The sequence below is a fragment of the Agelaius phoeniceus genome, chromosome 5 (assembly GCF_051311805.1).
Source record: "Agelaius phoeniceus isolate bAgePho1 chromosome 5, bAgePho1.hap1, whole genome shotgun sequence".
Taxonomy (NCBI): Eukaryota; Metazoa; Chordata; class Aves; order Passeriformes; family Icteridae; genus Agelaius; species Agelaius phoeniceus.
The window spans coordinates 8,839,627-8,857,484 of record NC_135269.1 but is presented as its reverse complement, the minus strand read 5'-3'; the positions used below and the strand labels follow the sequence as shown (position 1 = coordinate 8,857,484).

The following is a 17,858-nucleotide window of genomic DNA, read 5'->3' as shown; positions in this document are numbered from 1 at the left end:
GCTAAGTCAGCCTGGCTTGTTGGGATTCCTTGGAATGCAGTGGGAAGACCCTTGGCCAGCCTTTGTGCTTGTGCTTTTTAAATCTCTGCAGAACACACTAAGCCTGACTTTCTGGTCCTGCTGCACGTGTGCACTGCGTGTTACGTGCTCTGGAATCAGTGAGGGGTTTAGAACTGCCAGAGAAAGCAATAGACAGCTCTCTCAAAAAAATTACAGGAGATGGAAGTAAGAAATAAGAAAATATGCTCCACTTTGAGCATGAGGTAAATAATTTCACAGGGGTTACTGGCTGAGGCTCCAGCTTAGCTGAGAAAGAAGGTAAAGTAGACCTGGTACATTAAGAATTTAAAGTTCAGTTTACTGCTCTTTAATATCAACTTGGTAATCAATTGAAGGTTGTATAAAAGAGCCCACAGCTGACAGAAAAGAAGCTTTGTGGAAACTTTAGATTAAATTCATAAAATGTCTTAGTTGACTTTTTTAAACTCATACATGTAAATGTAAAAATGCCCAACTGTACTTACCCTGAAAGGATCATTGTCATCTTTTCAAACTGCCTCTTCAGTTATAACACACAGCTCCTATGTAAAGAGTCTCTCCTGAAGCAATAGTTCTATTTTGGTCAATCTTTTCAGATATACTTGAAATAAGCACCCACTTTTCATGGTATTCTGTTACAACCCTAGAACCAATAACAGTATCCTTTTCCTCCAGTGCATCACTAATGATTTAAACAAACCCAATCAAACAATGCTGGGACACTTAATATAATTGAAGAAAGGAATCAAGTAACAGCTGAGGTTCACTATGCAAGAATTTATATTGCCTCTTATTATGTGAAGGTTCTCTGTGGCTCCTATCTGGTTACCTCTTCAGCAGTGACCATAGGGAACCTATTTCATGCAGTAATTTTGTCTTCCTTTAATGCAACATAAGCATAACAACAGATACTTTGCTCTACATGGTAGCAGACTATTTTAGTTCATCTGCTTTATTAATATCCGGATATTGAAAATGCTGTGGCTTTATATAAAACTATACTATGATTTCTAATTAAAGAATTCTGCTGGCTGGTGAAGAGCACTTAAACTACACACCAAGATTGTCCAGGTGGAATAACATGAGAACAGTGAAATTTGGCTGCATCATTCTTAAAATGACTCTCATGGAATGCATTATAGTTATTGTTTCATTTCCCATAGTGCGTCAAATGGCAAACGTGTGATGCTGGCTTTTGTCCAATAGAAATTAGTGCTCTTGAAAGTTTGCTGAGCTATGGTGCAAAAGTCATGGAATCAAAACCTTTCCCAGTTACAGCAGAGGAAAACACACTTCTTTGACAGGTCTTTCATCCAGTTCTTCAGCTTTCATCTTCCTCCCTCCTTGTCGTGAGAGACAACCTAACATAGCAACAGGATACTGAGTTAAGAGACTGAGGCACAGAGTATGTATGTCCTTCATGGAAAACTGAAATGTACCCTGAACGACTGTGGAATAATAGTTAAGCCATGCAAGTGATTTGCTTAGCTGAGATTTTTCACATACACATGCACACACACACAAAGATAAACTGAATACTTGACATCCTTGCTGAAATTAAAAATGCAGGGGTTTTTTAGGAGGTGTGTGTTGGATGGCTGTGGACTCATCCGGACTCATAAAAATAAGATAAAATCAGGAGTTGGAGTGCCCCTTAGTTACTAAATGGTGGTGAGATGTGATTTTTGGGTGGGTGGGGGTCTTGGGCCAGGGTTTTTGGGCAGAGGGTTTTTGGGCAGGGTCTCTTTGCTCTCTCCAGGGTGCTGAATCCCATGGGTACCACTGAACATCCTTTGGAAAGAGATACATCCTCAGGGTATGGTTCCAGTACACAAGCTGTTTGTGCTTTGCTGGTTTTGTTTTGGGATGGTTATGGATGTCGGTTATCAGTGGGGTTTATTTTAAAAGAGATACCTATTTTCCTCTGTCTGCATGGTCAAAAGTGGCTGAATAGCTTTTTAACCAACCAGTCAAAAGCAGAACTAGAGATTTTCAGAATAAAATTTAGGCCCAGGTGCTTACAATGTCGATGAATTTTCAAGAAATGAAAGGGACAGGTGTTGTAAGAACAGGCAGACAACCTGACCTGAAAGTTGCTACTAGTTCCCCCTCTAATGATCATGTGAATAATTGTTTTTTTTTTTAATTTCCATCAGGCAGATAGAGTTTATTAGAGTCAACATAACAACAATTGTTTGGATAATATTGTATGATTTAGTATAAGTTTTATACATTTATGATAATTCTAAGATCTATACATTCATGATATGCATCATATTACGAGGTTGACACTTCACATCACAGCTGTTAAGAAGTTCAAGCATTTCTTGAAGAACTTGCATCTTCTGTTCATTTTTCCAAGAAAATATTTTAGTTTTAGTTTGAACAGAGAGGAAAAAACCTTCATAAGTGCAGGAGTCAGTTTAATTTCTTACTGGCATTCTGTCATGGAAATGAGGGATTTATGGAATTCTTAGACACTACTCTGGGTCAAGCAGTCAGCCTTGTAGACTATCTATGTTGTACAAAAATAATGAAGCATTGCCAGCACTCATAAAAGGCAATTTGTCACATCATATCTTTGCCTGTGTGGTAAAAAAAGATACATTTCATTTCACTTGGCAAACTTTTGGAGAGAACGGAAGCCCAGTGTCTCAATCTGGACATGCACCATCTTTCTAATACCACAGTGTACAAGTCATGATAATCTTAGTTTATGTTCAGCATATCCTTGTGAAGGAGAATAATGGTGTTCATGGGGCACATTAAATAGATTGCCAAGTGCTCCACAGACAACTGAACTGTGTAGAATGCCAAGATGAATATTGTCCCACTACAGTTCAAAAATAAAAAGTATAGGGGGTGCTGTTAAGTGAACTCAGAGCTGAAGCTCCATTTCATGATTCTTAATTACCTTTGTTTGCAGTCCCTTGTAAGAGCCCACCAGGCTGGGAAGCTGAATCAGAGAGCAAGGGCTGGAATTTTGCCCCTTCAAAGGCATTCTGGGCACCACCACAACTCGCTGGGTTGGTGCCCCAGTGTGATCACTGTCAAGATCCCACAGCTGGCCCAGGGGGCTGTGTGGCACTCAGCAGTGCCCAGCTCCTGGCTATCAGTGCTGGCAGAGCTGCAGCTCACAGATCCAGAGCAGATCTTCAAGAGCACTGATGCAGAGAGCTTACGTCCGGAGAACGGAATCCGGGATGGACAGAGGGGCGCGGGAATGTTTTCTAAGTCTCATCTATTATTTACCCTTCAAGATATTTTCTAGCATTAAGGGTTCCATATTATCTGTCTCTTGCATGACTCATTAACACTTTCATTCTAAAACACAGCCCCCAGAGGAGACAGTGATGGGTGCTGCCAGTGGTGCTGTGTTTAGGTTTGTCTCTGAGAAGTGCCTCCTCCTCAAGGAGGGGCTCAAAAATGCATCTCAGAGCCATACATTTCTCTGTGCCTTCCCATCCTGGCCTTCTGGTGATAAATTCCCAGGTCTAGTGCTAAATCCAGTGCTGTCAGGGTGAGGAAGATGTGCTCTCTGAGCACAGGGGTGGCACCAGGCCCACCAAAATGAAACACATGAAGTGAGCCCAGCCACAGAAGTCATGCTCCTGTATATACACAGTTGCAGGATGCTGTGTGCATGTACAGTTACCAGTGAACACTTCAGCATTTAGACATCCCTGAAATCATGCCTGTGATGCAGGTCATAAATTAGTGAGGTGACTAATTGCCTTTTGAGGTTTTGACTCAAAGATGCAATATACTGCTTTTGGGGGTGTGTGAAGGAATGAGTTCAAGTCTTCCACCTCTCAGTCTATTAAAATCTTATCATTAAATCATCTTTTCCTCAACAAAGAAATAGGAGTCAGGTGCTCTGGTTTTATTTCTCCTGGGGTTTCAAACCTGCTGCTATTATGTTAAGTTTTTGCATTTGCAGTAAAGCTGGGTACTATTATTCACTCAAAAGAAATTTATTTTTAACCTTAAAATATCCACAAAAATTGCTTCTTGGTTGGTTGGTGGTTGGTTGGTTGGTGGTTGGTTGGTTGGGGGTTTTTGTTTGGTTTGTTCGAGTTCTTTCAATGTTTTGGGTTTTTTTTCCTTCATACTTTGGCTAGTTTTGTAGAGCTTGAGTAATTACATTCAGGAGAGGTCAGAGGTGAGGAGATACAGAAATTTTTTCATTTAGCAAATTACTGCCTGGAAAAGTTAATAGAGCAGAGAGTATAAAAGTATTAATTAATGCAACAAGCATTTCAGGAAGAAGCAAAAACCTGGAGAAGGATTTTTGTGGCTCCAGTCAGGTATCAGTTTTCAATGACCACTCACCTGCAGTAGTGTGTGGAATAATGTATTCAATTCTGTGCACAGGGTAAACTGAGCAACGCAGCATCCAAGGAAAATGTTCTGGATAGGTTGGCTTTTAGATCAGACTACATGTATCAAGAAAAAAGAAAAGAACTAAAAGGATTTGGGTTTGGGTTTTTGTTTTGTTTTGGAGTTTTTGCAGTGGTATGGAAATATAACTAGGAAACTAAGAAATAACTTTCTGGCATAATCTTTCCAAGGAAAGAGATGCCTTAGCCCCACAAACAATTATGATAAAAAGTGAAGACTATGTGCAATGGCAGCATTCCCCCACTGATGATAACCATAGGGTGAAAGGGGTACCTTTGTTCCATTCTCAAATTCCTGGCTCTGGAAAAGTGGGAAGCTTAAGTTTGGAATGTTGGTACTGCTGACAACAGTCTGATTTCTGTTACAAGAGGGAGGAAAGGAGAGAAATAGCACTATTCATTTTCTCCTTCCTGATTAGAAAGGTCAACAATAAAATGGAGGGTTGGATGCTGGAATGGTTATGTTTGGGATTCTCTTCCCCCTCAAATTAATATAAAAAATGATCTGGAGCTGAAAAGGGCAACAACATGAGAGAACTCTGATTTTCCAGTACTTGATGTAACAATGAAGCACTGCTTTTGGTTCATCAAAACTTTGATGGAAAAAAACCCAGAGCAACTGAAGCTGCTGTTTAGACTTTCCTAGTATGAAAGGAGGATGCAGAGCCTCCAGCTTGCCACAGGCATCACCTAATTCAGTGTTTAAAGATGTGCAGTAAGGAAAGGCTGCTTTTAATGCATTGCAATGAAGTGTCTGCAGATAAGAAAAAGACTGGGAGGGAAGTTAAGCTGTTGCTTGTGATTGCTGGTTTTGACAGCAGGAAGAGACAGAAGTAACTTCTCTCTGAAATCATCCAAACTGCTCCCGATTCTTTCTGTGCCTTTTGCAAGGGCAGCCATATAAGGCAGCCCAAAGGGAGGGCCCCTGCCTTGCTCAGGGTGGGACTTGGGGAGCTGTGGGCAGAGCCGGGCAGCAGCTCCTCTCCTGCACCTCTCCAGGGACTCTGCGGTGTGCAGCGGCCGCCGGGACGGGGACACGCCTGGAGAAAGTAGGTGCTGATTGCCAGCTGCTTTCAGGTTTTTCTGTGCCGTGTCTGAGGGATGCTGTGTGGGGATGGAGCAGCCCAGGAGAGGTGTTCCAGGCTTGCAGCTCTGCCTAGCCAGCCTTGTCCAGGCAGCCCCAGCGCCCCAGAGTGAAAGGATGTTCTTAGAGGTGCTCCTAAGAACCTGCTGCAGGCTGACTGGGATGAAGGGCTTTGTGCTTTAATGTTTGCACCCTCCAGCTGTTCATTAAGAGAACTGCTGAGGGAAGGGATGTATTTCTCTCTTTGCACCAGGACTGATGTGGAAATGTGAACTGATGCCCACCTTTCCATGAGCAGTGTTAAGAAATGAGCCCTGTGTAAGAAAGTCATGTTAAAATGAATACATGTAAATACTTTGTGGAATAACTTGGAGGGCTCTGTTCAGATGCAGTGCACTGGGAGTTCATTCACTACACGAGAGGAGCTTTAAGCAACAGCAAAAAATAGGCTTAATTTAAAAGGTGGGGTGGGGGGTGTGTGAAGGCTGAAATTGTCTGTCTAAAATATTCTAAGGCTAATGTAACTCTGAATGTGGGATGTAAGAAATAAGGCCATTCAAAAAAAGAAATCCACTCTCAGTCCTACAAAATTATTAATGTTGCTGCTAAGAAATTGCTGCTCTGTATTAACAGAAATTGAATTCTGCTTTATGAAATACATATTGATCTAGAAGAACCCTATTGTCTTTTCTATTTGCCTAGGTACTTGTTTGAGAGTAGCAAAATTAGCTGCAAACATGAAAGGGCTTGGAGAAAACTGAGGATCAGGCCAGGAGTCTTTGATCTTTTCCCTTGTAGCAATATTAACCTCCCATTATCAGTTATCATTAATGGCATCCTCCTTTTTACACTTGAGAAAAGTTGTTCCAGAGTCCTGTGTGGACTTCAAGATTGAGTACCATGAGGTGACTGAAATAATTTTTTTAAGGCTTAAATTCTTCCTGTATGCTCTAGATAAGTTCTTCTGAGGTGTAGGTGTTGAAGGTCAAAGCCTCATTCAGGTGTGTTTTGGGCAACACTTCATTTCTAATCAGGGCACTTCAAGAACTGCTCAGTTTAAAGTAATCTGGTAGGATCAGCTCTCTCTGCTGCAACACAAGTGCTGCACAAGTGTTGCACTGTTTAAATAGTTCTAGGCTTTCCTTTTAACAATGTAACTTTGAAATTAATTTTCTTTCCTTCCTCCAGAAGTCTCAACCTCTTCCCTTTCCCAGACTCCCGTTCCTTCTGTTGTTACTGTCTCATAGGTTTTTCTGACTTAACTCCAGAGGATGTGAGTGACAGCAGGTGACAGGCTGGCAGCTCGCACTTGTGTCACAGAGACGCTCCATGATAACAGCACAAAGTCATCTTATCAGCTGCTGGAGAACCTTGGGCATGGAAGACATCCAATCCCTCCTTCATGATTTTAAATATTGATCAGAGACAGCAATACCTGGGTGTTGCTGCAGGATGTCCCGTGGTGGTGCAGAAACTGCTGCGTACCCGCTGTGTAACCGCCGTGGGCAGGATCAAGGCTCCTCCACCCTCCAGCTGAGCACTCTGAGTGGAAACAGCAAATCTGCAGCGTTGTTGGAAGTGAGGGGGAGCCTCAGCACCATGCAGTACTCTCCTGTGGCACTGAATGCAGAGCCCTCCATGGATAAGGGAGCTGGCATTGCCCAGAGCCCCGGGGAAGGCACAAGGGCTGCAGCCTGCTCGGACAGTGGAGCCGGCAGGGCCCGGACCATGGAGTGCTTCCAGAGCCAATATCTGACCAAAACCAGCACCCAGGGACAGGTCTACAACTTCCTGGAGAGGCCCAGTGGGTGGAAGTGTTTTATCTATCATTTTGCTGTGTAAGTACCTACATTTTCACATGATCTTTGGTGTAAGAAAAATCTGAAACTGCCCATTTAATCAGCCAGGAATCATCAGTACTTGATCTCCTGTGCTCAAAACCTGTTCCATGAGTAATCCTCTCAAGGCAGTGGAAAAGCCAGTTCCTCAAAGAATCAGTCAATATATGCATTATCATTTCCAGAGAAATGATTTTATTCTTCAAATGATCTTTGTTTTCAAGGATGTACATGTATATTTGGAATTTCTGAGGGCAAGTCCTCTGTGCTCCTGGCAGTTCTGATTGCTGATTGAGCTGCTTTACACTGTTCCTGCAGTTTTTAGCAGATGTGGCAGGTCCAGCTGTGATGAGACACATTCTGCTCTTTTAAGTTTGTTTTGCTCATGTTAAAGAGCCAAAACAAGTAATTTGTTAGACAAACATATAACATTGCTAATTTGAATTGATTTATAGTTGTGAACATGAAATGAGTACAAACTTAGTGAAATGTTTTTCATTATACCATGCATGTAGTACATGCAAGGAGGCAATTAAGGCTTCCATTTACCCTTGTAAAGCAGTGGTTGATATATTAATCCAGCTGTTACTGCTTTCTTTGGTTGCTTATGGTATATGTCAAGCTTAGTAAGACCTCAATTACTGTTCTGAATGCTGCTTAACAGAAAGATAATTTGTCATCTTAGCTGTAGAAAGGGTCCAGTTGTGCTCTCACTGAGACCAGAGCAAGTTTTACTGACCAGCTGTGCCAAAAGGCCTTGCTTTTATTATAACATTAGCATATTTCCTAAAGAAATGCAGAGTGTTGAAATTACTCTGTTTGTCTAAGATAAACTATGGCCTGATTGCATTTTGGGAAAAAAAACATTATCAGTGGCTGCAGTCAGGAATTGCCCAGAGAAATATATGGTAATTCTAGGGATAAACCCTCATGCTTCTATTTAGCATAAAATAGTCTCATTAATACTTGCTTCCTTTCCCTCCTCAATATCATATATGTGTTTTTGAAAGGATTTTTTGATTAATGAAATTTCTCCAAGCAAAAAGCCTCTTTCAAGGACTATGCTTATAGCATGCTTTAATCCTAAGGACTAAAAAGATGTGATTTGTGTAGATTTAAATATATGAATAGTCATGATTTAAGCCTAGTTGAGACTACTAATCTTGCTAAAATTCATTTGTTTCATCATCTGTGTTGCTTTTATCCCCAACTGAGGTTGACCTTTAATATGCACTTTTTTATTCTGAAATGGGCATTAAAATAAAACAAAAACATCTATACACCCCCTCAGTACTAGAAAATTGGAGAAAATACTGGTAATACCAACAGCAACTGTTTTTTTAAAGATTCCTACCATTTACATGAAAGAATATGAAAATTGAGTGCTCTTAAAAGTTATTTGTCTTTGAGGCTCCTAGAAAGGAAACATTTGAAACAGCTTTTGGCCAGCATTTTGTCTCAAGGATATTTTTGCTAATAATTATCCCAGTAACTACATGATGTGTTCATTTAAATAACAAGTTTCTGTTTTGGAAAGAACATGCCTTATAAGATTATATATCATTACAGCAAAACATTGTTAAAAAATAAACTACTAATCTAAAATACACTTAATTTTATAATTAGAACAACCTGTAATTTATTTTTAAACAGCTTCCCGTGTTTTATGTGTGGGTTTGGAGGTAACTTAAGTGCAGCTGATTGATGGGGATGATTATGATGATTTGTTATTTTCCTGACAAATCCAAACTTTCAAGTACATGGCTGATATTTGTGTAGCCTGGAGGAGCTGGATGTGCTCTGCCCCTTCTGTCCTTCATGTGCCACAAAGATCAGACAATTTATTTATAGACTTGGGGGAGCTTTCTGTCCAAGAGGGACTGGAGTCGGTTCTGATCTGGAGTCAGTTCTGCTAGAAAGAACCTGACTTTCCAAAACCAGCCAAGGTGAGGGAACAGCAAGTGCTCCAGGAGGTGACCTCTTCTCATTCTGAAATTACCAAGATAATCACCGATAACCCTTGTAGAAATTTTCTTTTAAGGGAATAAGCTCAGGATTTTTATGAAACTTTATAACAGTAGTAGGAAAGGGAATTATTTTTGCCTAATTAAATCTAAAATTTATATTATTTTAGTGGAGTTATTGGAGTTTTAGTGGAGGTTGAAATCATGGTTTCAAAACAAAATGTTTGAAGTGGTGAGTGGGTTCACTTGAGAATCCCTCCTGCTGGTCTTGAAAACCTTCTCATTTGGATACTTTTCTGGTTTAGGACTGTGAAATACTTCACTTCCAAAAAGCCCAGTAGAGTAGAGGATTTCACTTGGCAAGAGCTGAGGCCTTGAGAAGCAGCTGCTCCATGAACTGACAATGCATTGATCCAAACCAAGCAATTCCTGTGGCTGTTGGAGTGGGGTGTTGGAGATCACCTGTGTCAGAGCCCAGCTGTGAGATCCTGAGTCCAGAAAAAGCAGCATGTGCCTGGCTTGGATTAATTTCTAAACTCATCTATGCACTTGCTTAAATCACATCCAAATGTCAGGTATTAGGGTATAACCCTCATATTTTGAAATATGAAAGAAAAATACAACATGTATTGGTGAGGAGTTATTTATGGCAGTGGCCTTACTTGGCAAACCTACCCATTTAAATAGTTTAATTGCAGGTGGAGTCTTACTTATGTGATGGATATATTTCTGAAGCCTACATCCGTTTAGTGACTGCTCCGCTGTGGGCTGGAATGTTGTGTCCACCTGGCTGGCTGTCACTTATCACTGTTCTGTGAGCCACAGAGGCCACCTTGTGTCAGCCCGAGGTGATGCCGCAGTGTGGCTTCCAGGCAGGAAAGCCCTGAGTGTGCCCATGATCCATCGTGTTTTCCCCCTCAGTCAGTTACACCCTGCTCACTGCAGTCCAACTCCCTTTTCCTATTTTTTCCATTTCTCTGGAGCATGCAGGGACTGCTAATTTTGGTCTTTTGTGCTGCTCTTGCCTGGGTAGATGAATTTTTCAGTTAAAAAGCCAGACACTTAGAGGGAACCTGGGTTCCTTTGGACTAAGAAGTGAGGGAGCAGGACAACTGGCTAACACTGAGTGTGGTGAAAGAGGGAGAAAAGAGAACCTGCGACTGAGACACTGAGGTCCACGTTGGTTTGTGGTGGAAGCTGAGACTGGTGCCAGTGATGCTGAAACTGGAGGAAAACAATACAAGAGCAGAGTAGCTCAAGGACAAAGAGAATCTGACAAAGGAAAGAGGAAAACCAGGTTGTGGATATCAGAAAGCTGGATACAGGCACAAAGGGGACAGCTGAAAAGGGTCAAGAAGCTCAGAGAGCCACTGGGAGGAAGAGGGGTAGGACATGACAGCTGGGAGCTAGGGAAAGCGGGGGTGTGGAATTCATGATGGGACAAGGAACCTTTCACCCATAGGCAACAAATTTGAATCTTGTCCAAGCCAATAGTTCAGTAGAAGAAGAAGCAGTGATGGCTGTGGGGAGATACAAAAGGAGCTGTTGGTCCCAGTCCAGTTCCTAGCAAATGGATGTCACATCACCCCTGGAGTCAGCACAGCTGGAAGGGCTGCTGTCAGGCTCTGGAGAAACCACAGGCTGGCTGGGAGTGGAGGCAAGTCCAGGGCAAGAGGGAGGTCTAGGACAGGGACTGTGTTCTCAGGCCTGCCATTTGCTTGCTGTGTAACACTGCAGAAGCTTCAGGGAGAACTTGCAGTTCTTCCAGGTCACTTTGTGCTGGTTTGGCCACTTGTTAAATGTGTGTTAGACCTTGCTCTCATTCAAAAGTTAGACCAGCCTTTGTATCCCATAACCTCCTTTGGGATGAGGTGAGCTGATCTAACAGCTCATTGCTAACAAGCCAGCGTGGGTTCTGCTCCTCTCATCCACCTCCAGTGCTCAGCTTGCTCCTGCCAGCTGTATTGTCCTTTGATAGTTAAACTTGGAGTTACACTTGGATAGCCACTTCAGCTTCTGGCACCAGCAGAAGCCTACCCCAGTGGGAAAGAGTGGTTGGTCTTCAGTGAGGTTAGTCCTGCACATGAAGCACCTTGAATCACTTCCCTGCTCTTGTTTTCTCAGTGGATCAAAATGACTTGTTGAATTGCATGTAAAATTGTGCACAATAATTGCAAGGTAACATTGCAAATCATCTGGCAAGTACTGCAGACCACCTGGTTTGACTGCAAAGCATTTCATAAATGCAGGTTTTGGGTAGCCATAAAGTCTGCTCTGCAAGCTGCCTTGAGATTTCTGGGGAAACAACTCCTCCAAATGGTGACTTAGAGAGGGTAATGGCTGTTGCTCCAAAATATTCCTATGGGATGCTGCCTGTCTCTGGGAATTGTGGGGTAGACAGGGAAAATTTCTTCCCTAGAGTATGGTTTTCCAAGAGCTGGCAGGGTGGTTTACCAATGCCACAAGCTCTTGGTGCCCCTCTGTCACCTTCCCTTCTTCTCTTCTGGACACACATTTCTGCTGCACAACTTGTGTTTCTTCTGGCACTCACTGGAGCCCTCCTACGCTTCATCAGCTCCCTGTAATGGCAGGAATTTAGATCAGCAGGAAATGAGGAGCTTTTGGGACCTTCAGGAGTTGCAGCATGTCAGCAAGTGGTCTAACAGGGCTGCAACCAGCACTAACACAGTTGGCCAAGACTGGAATGGAATGAGGCAAAGTTCTCTTTCTTTTTTTCTTTTCTTTTTTTTTTTTCCCAACAGAGAGCTGTGGTGTGGGCCGTTTTATATGAAAACATGCCCTAGATTTACTCTGTCACCCCTCTGTCCTCCAGACTGACTCCCACAGCTCCTTCAAAGAGAAGCACATGTGCACACACATACAAAAACACACAAAAACACACAAAAACACACACACAAAACCACACAAAAAAACACACACACACACGTACCTGTTCCCGGCAGCTTGTTGAAAAAAACCCTTCAACTGAACAGTTACTTCTGAATAATTAAAAGTGCATGATCCTTCCAAAAATGTGAACAACATCAATAACACCACAGACTTCAAACTTCATGAGGAAAGTACAAAAAGATCAAAAATCATGTTTATAAAAGGGGGGGTAGCCAGCAGAGGGTTTTTTCCTTCAGAAAAGATTCTGTGTACCAGTGTCTGTGAGTAATACATAAACAAGTGAATTCAGATTATTTGGACAAATTAAAAATTGTAAATTTTTCCTATTATTGTTTCTCCTCACACTTTGCTTTCTCAGGTTTTTTTACTTCCTCCAACTCCATGTAAGAAATGCTAGTTGTGTTCTGTTAATGAAATTGCAGAAGTTCAGAGCCACCATTCTGGCTGATATTCCATTTTTTTTTGGCGTAAAACTGTTACTGATGTAAAGAACTTTAAAAGGCAAAATATGTAAGGGTCTAGTGGTCCCATTTAATGGGCACTTGCCTGCATATATTTTGATTATTTGAGTGTAGCAGCTCTTTAGTGAACTGAAATAAGTTAGCACAGTGTTCTCCAGCTCCTGTTTTTATCTGGAAATGAAGCATATAACCCATTATTTATAACTGTTTATCTCAAAGGGACTGTCAAATTCCCATTTCTGTCCTTTCCACAATTATCTCTAGAATGCAAGCAGATATTTTGCTTTTTCCAATGATGTGATTGTAATATGACCAACACAAGCAACAACTAAAGTTCAGAGTAATTATAAGCACATGGCTGCTTTTGAGATTCTGGCTTTGACCTTGATGTCACAGCTTAATTCTGGACATGGTGTACTTTCATAAGAGTAAGGCCTATTATTATTATTATTATTATTACTCATTACTTATTGTTTTTAGGGTGTTTCTTGTCAGCATAACAGTTACTTATTTGGAATTTTATATAGAAATGTCACTGACAAGGTTTTCAGTTTAGAACTGCAATGGCTACTTTTCATCTGAGTACTAACTACTGAGAGGCACTAAGCAGATGTGTCTGATGACAAGCTTCAGGTACCAAAAGAGGAGCAGTATTGAAGAGAAGAAACTTATTCATTAAATGGGATGTTCCTCTTGCTGCTTAGAGTTGCATGGATGAGATGGTGGAATGGCTGAAGTTGCTAATGAAGGTACACTGATATTGAAGAAAATTGTCATTAGGATTCTGTAAAGTTCCAGGGTTTGGTTGTTCTAAAAATACATGAGGATAGTTACTAATTTTTTACTTCTCTTCCTAAGGAAATGAGGTTTCTGCAACCACACTGTCTGAGCATGTCTGTCTGAAAGGGCCTTACCAAAAAGCTTTGAGCCAGCTGGCGAGTTCCAGCTAACATGGACAGGGGATGAGGAATGTCAGAGATACTGTGCTTCTTCTCACTTGGTTAAAACAGACATTTGTCTAGAGGAGAAATTAGTATCCCCAAGATGAGAACACTTCACTTTGAGGTCCTTTAGATTGTTTGGCACCAAGGAGTCTTTTCAGGAGATGTTAGGAAAGCTCCTAAGGAAGAGCTTGGATCTGGGAGTACTTCGTGTTAGGCACCGTCACCTAACCACAGGGCACAAAGCCACAGCATGAGTAAGTTCTATTTTCATTTTTTTGAATTATTGATGACTTTTTCCATCATTTCTGTAAGAAATTCAATCCATCTTATTCTAGAAGCTCAATTTTGTAATAATCTCAGCAATTAATATACATTAACATCTGCCCCCACGGGCTAATGTTGTTTCTGTAGTGAAAACAAATACTGTAGCCTGACATTGCTGTGGTGCTGTTGATGGAATTTGGTTATGCTTTTGTGGAAAAACTCCCCTCTGTTCTTACAGAAACCAGCAAAATAAAAAGATATTCCTTGGTACTAATGTTACAATTGCTCATGAACTCAAGGACTCCACATGGTACCAAATTCAAGAAGAAAAGTGATGATCAAGCTGGCATTAACTCAGCGGATGTATTTTCACAGCATCATTATATACATTTGTTCTTCCCCTTTTCGTCTTCTGAACCCAAGGGACATTATTTAATATGACTACTATGAGGAAGCTGGTGTTGCATTTTGAATGATGGTTGGAATTTCCTGTTCCCTTGGAGGCGTGTCCAAGATCACAAGCCAAAACCTACTGACTTTTGTGTCACCGTCAAGGTTGGTGATAAAAGTATCAGAATCATCAACACTGAAGTCATGATGATGGACTGGTTTTGCCACTGTTTAAAAAACTGATTATGCCTCTTCTAGAAAGTCTTAGCTGTAGAATCAGAATGGAAGATTGCAAGACATGCAAAGATAAAAACAAGAGAAACACAGAAGCACAGACGTCAGTGGAAGATACGGGCACTCAGTGGAATCAAGGAGCTTAATCCCAGGAAAGGCAGGGCATTAAATAAAAGGTTTCAGTAAGATCAGTGCTCCTGGTGGTTGTAAGGAATGCATGAATGCAATTTGTCAGTTCTGAAGTACTGCCAGATAAACTCGTAGAAAAAGCAAAATCCAAATCTCAGTGTTCTTCAAAGAACAGCAATTAAGTTAGGATGTCAAATGTTTGGAAATGTGAAGTGCTCATTACTAATGGAGCTGTGGATGTTTTATAAATAACATTCAACAGCTTGGGTCAGTACATCCAGAAAGCTGGTTTCATGTGGGAGAGTTTTTTGTAGGATGTGTGGCTCATGCTGTGGTTTGAACAACATTGGTTTTAGCTGTTGATCCAGCCCTGTTTGTGATGAATTCTGTATATGCAGATAATTTCACTATTTGTAAGTGAAATTTTAAATTCTCTTGGTGTTGTAGAAATATTGACTTATTATTTCTGATAGGAACCAGGAAGGCAACTTCACGTTATGTGCAATGGAGCTATTGGACATTTCTGGGTGAAACTCAGAAGACACAGCTGAAAACAGATATCCTCAGTATATCCATGCAATAGGTGGGATTTTCCTTTGGTTGAAGGCTTCAAAGCTCTGAAAATATTTTATTCTGAGGTAGAAGAAAGAAAATCAGATATGGCCAAATTCTTTGCTAGGCATGCTCCATGTTAGTAGAGTCCAAAGCTAGGCAGGTTTCCATTAAAACGTGTCTGGTCTCCTTCTCCACTTCTGCTGACATTCCCAGACTATTTCTAATTTTAACAGATTGGTATTTTCAGCAGAAAAATTGTCCCTTTACCAAAATTTCCAACCAACTCTAATATGTGTATGATCGCATATGGATAAGCACAGAACCTTTCAAAGACACATCAAACCTCAGGAGCCTGGAAACAGATTTATGAGAGAACTGAGGGTCATCAAAACCTGCCCACAGAGGTACGGGGACAAACTTCTCTTCATGACCTAGAAACTCCTTCGGATAACAAAAATATGTAAGGACCAGGAGTGAGGTTTCATTCAGAGCAGCAGGAATGTTTTTCAGAAGCACATGGCTATTCAACATGAGACAGTGGAGTCCCATTTAGAAGAAAGTGTTTCATTCACTCAGGAATGAGAACTTGCACTTTTAGAGTATGAAAAAAGAAAAAAATGCTCTCCTTAGTTTTCCTGCCACAAAATGACCAGTTAAAATAGAAAGCAGCCCATGCTGCTGGAACCCCTCAAAGGGCTTTCTGTTTGCTAAACTCATTTATTGTCCCTAACAACAGGCTGACTTAGAGCTTTTGGTCTCCTTTAGACAACCCTGTATTCTGTCATCCAGAAAAAAGCTGAAACTCCAATGGGTGTAGTTGCACATAGATTTACTTGGACATATTAGCCTAAATTCAGTCCATTTCTCTTTTAATTTAAGTCCAGCTGAAGCAACTGCATTTCTTCTCCCCTACTGTGATAGTAGGCTGGAATATTTTGGCTTAGTTTCTTAGACTCATGGGACAGTTTGGGTTGGAAGGGACCTTACAGATCATTGAATTCCACTCCCTGCCGTGGCCAGGGGCACCTTCCACTAAAGCAGACTGCTCAAAGCTTCTGGAGAAAATAGCAGATACAATAAAGGATTATCTAAGGAATCTAAAAGGCAGGGTTTCCATGTACTTTCAACTGGAACATGTAGAAGCCATTTGTAGTTACCTACCTGGAGGGCTTTCCCAGAGTGAAGAGAGGCACAGTAGCTCAGTTTTGAGGAAGGAACAGGACACATCCGGTTGTGTTAAAATCATCAGCAGCCCACGGTCCAGGACACTCAATTCTACAGAGCATGGGTTTCGATAGCTTTTCCATAACAATTTTTGTTGATTTGCTTTCATTATAGAGCTCACATTTTTCTAAAAGTGTTTTTTTTCTCTAAACAAAACTTTCCAGAGTCAACAAAGTTTGGTAAAGCCCAGAAAGCCCCAAAGCTACTGTTTTGTGCTTGGTTGCCAAGGAGTATATCTCTGTCTGTGAATTTACAAGTTTGTCCCCTCCACACCCATCCCTTTTTTATTGTCCAAGAGATAACATTCCCACGAGCATCTGCTATATCAGCACTTCAAGTGCACTTATCTGCAGGAGATAAACACAAAGCCCCATGTGCACAGTTTTTGCTAGAAATGGAATTATTTGCTGCAAAACTTAAAAAGGAGGAATTATGACTACTCCTCCTTTAAGAACTTCCATTAGGCTTGTCTTCCATGGAAAACAAGTTTGTTACAGCATGACCTTTGAAAGGCTCACCCTGGAGAAAGTGCTTGACATCATTTTGCTCTCAATTGTTAAGTTAACCTCCTAGTTCCCAGTGTTTGTAGGCTTCAGTGAAGTGTGCTCATGGTCAATAAACAGAATTTGTCCCTGGTGACAACAGCAACAGAAACATGTTTCCAGTCACTCCAGCTACTCTCCAAAAGGAAGCAATGTTTAGGAGGACCAGGACATAAAGAAGCACTAATTTGCAGCCTTTAACAGGATTGTCTCTTTAATCTGGTTAACAGATTAAATGGGACAGATTTAAGGATGATGGTCTAAAAGCATTGATGAGAAAGCAGTTGTATTTTTGTGTATACCTGAGGCTTAAGGAAGTGAGGAGAAGTCAAGAAATACTAAAATTTCGTTTACATTAACAAGGTGTCTCTTGGGAAAGCATGACACTTCATCTTCTGTAAGTGTGAAAGGTGTTACATGAGAATCTGAAACCAAAGGGGAAGTTCTCAAGTGCTTCTCTTTCCTCTGATATGTAAAATATTTTTTTTCTGCTCAAAGAGAGAATGAGGAAGAGTCTGCAAATAGGTGATCAGGAATAAATTTTCATCTTCAGAAAAAAAAGTTGGAAAAGAAAGCCAGGTGTTTTGTGAGGAAATACCTCACGATTTTTAGTAGCTCTGTGGCAGAAAAGGGAAAAATGTATTTGCAGAAGTAACAGCTCAGGTTGTGGCTCAACATCCTCAAGAATCACAGAAAGAATGAAAGAGAACAAAGTACTAGAAAGGAGAACCTCAGTTCCTTTAGAATGTGAAAGAGTAGACTAGCTCTACTAGTTGGTAATGATTTATATCTCTGCCTTGTTAACTTCCTGCCTTTAGGAACTGAACCGCTGCCAGTGGGTGAAATTTTTCTCTGTGGATGCAATAACTCCCTGCAAGCA

At 41.1% G+C, this 17,858-nt stretch overlaps 1 protein-coding gene across 1 annotated transcript in view; it reads left to right on the top strand.

Moving 5' to 3' along the window:
- The first annotated feature begins 6,975 nt into the window (after positions 1-6,975).
- The window catches only part of LOC129119948 (potassium voltage-gated channel subfamily KQT member 1-like), a 409,925-nt gene continuing 399,042 nt past the window's right edge, over positions 6,976-17,858 (top strand). The window contains exon 1 of the mRNA XM_054632193.2: positions 6,976-7,361. Within this exon, the coding sequence (XP_054488168.2) occupies positions 6,976-7,361 (386 nt within the window). The remainder of the gene's footprint in view (positions 7,362-17,858) is intronic.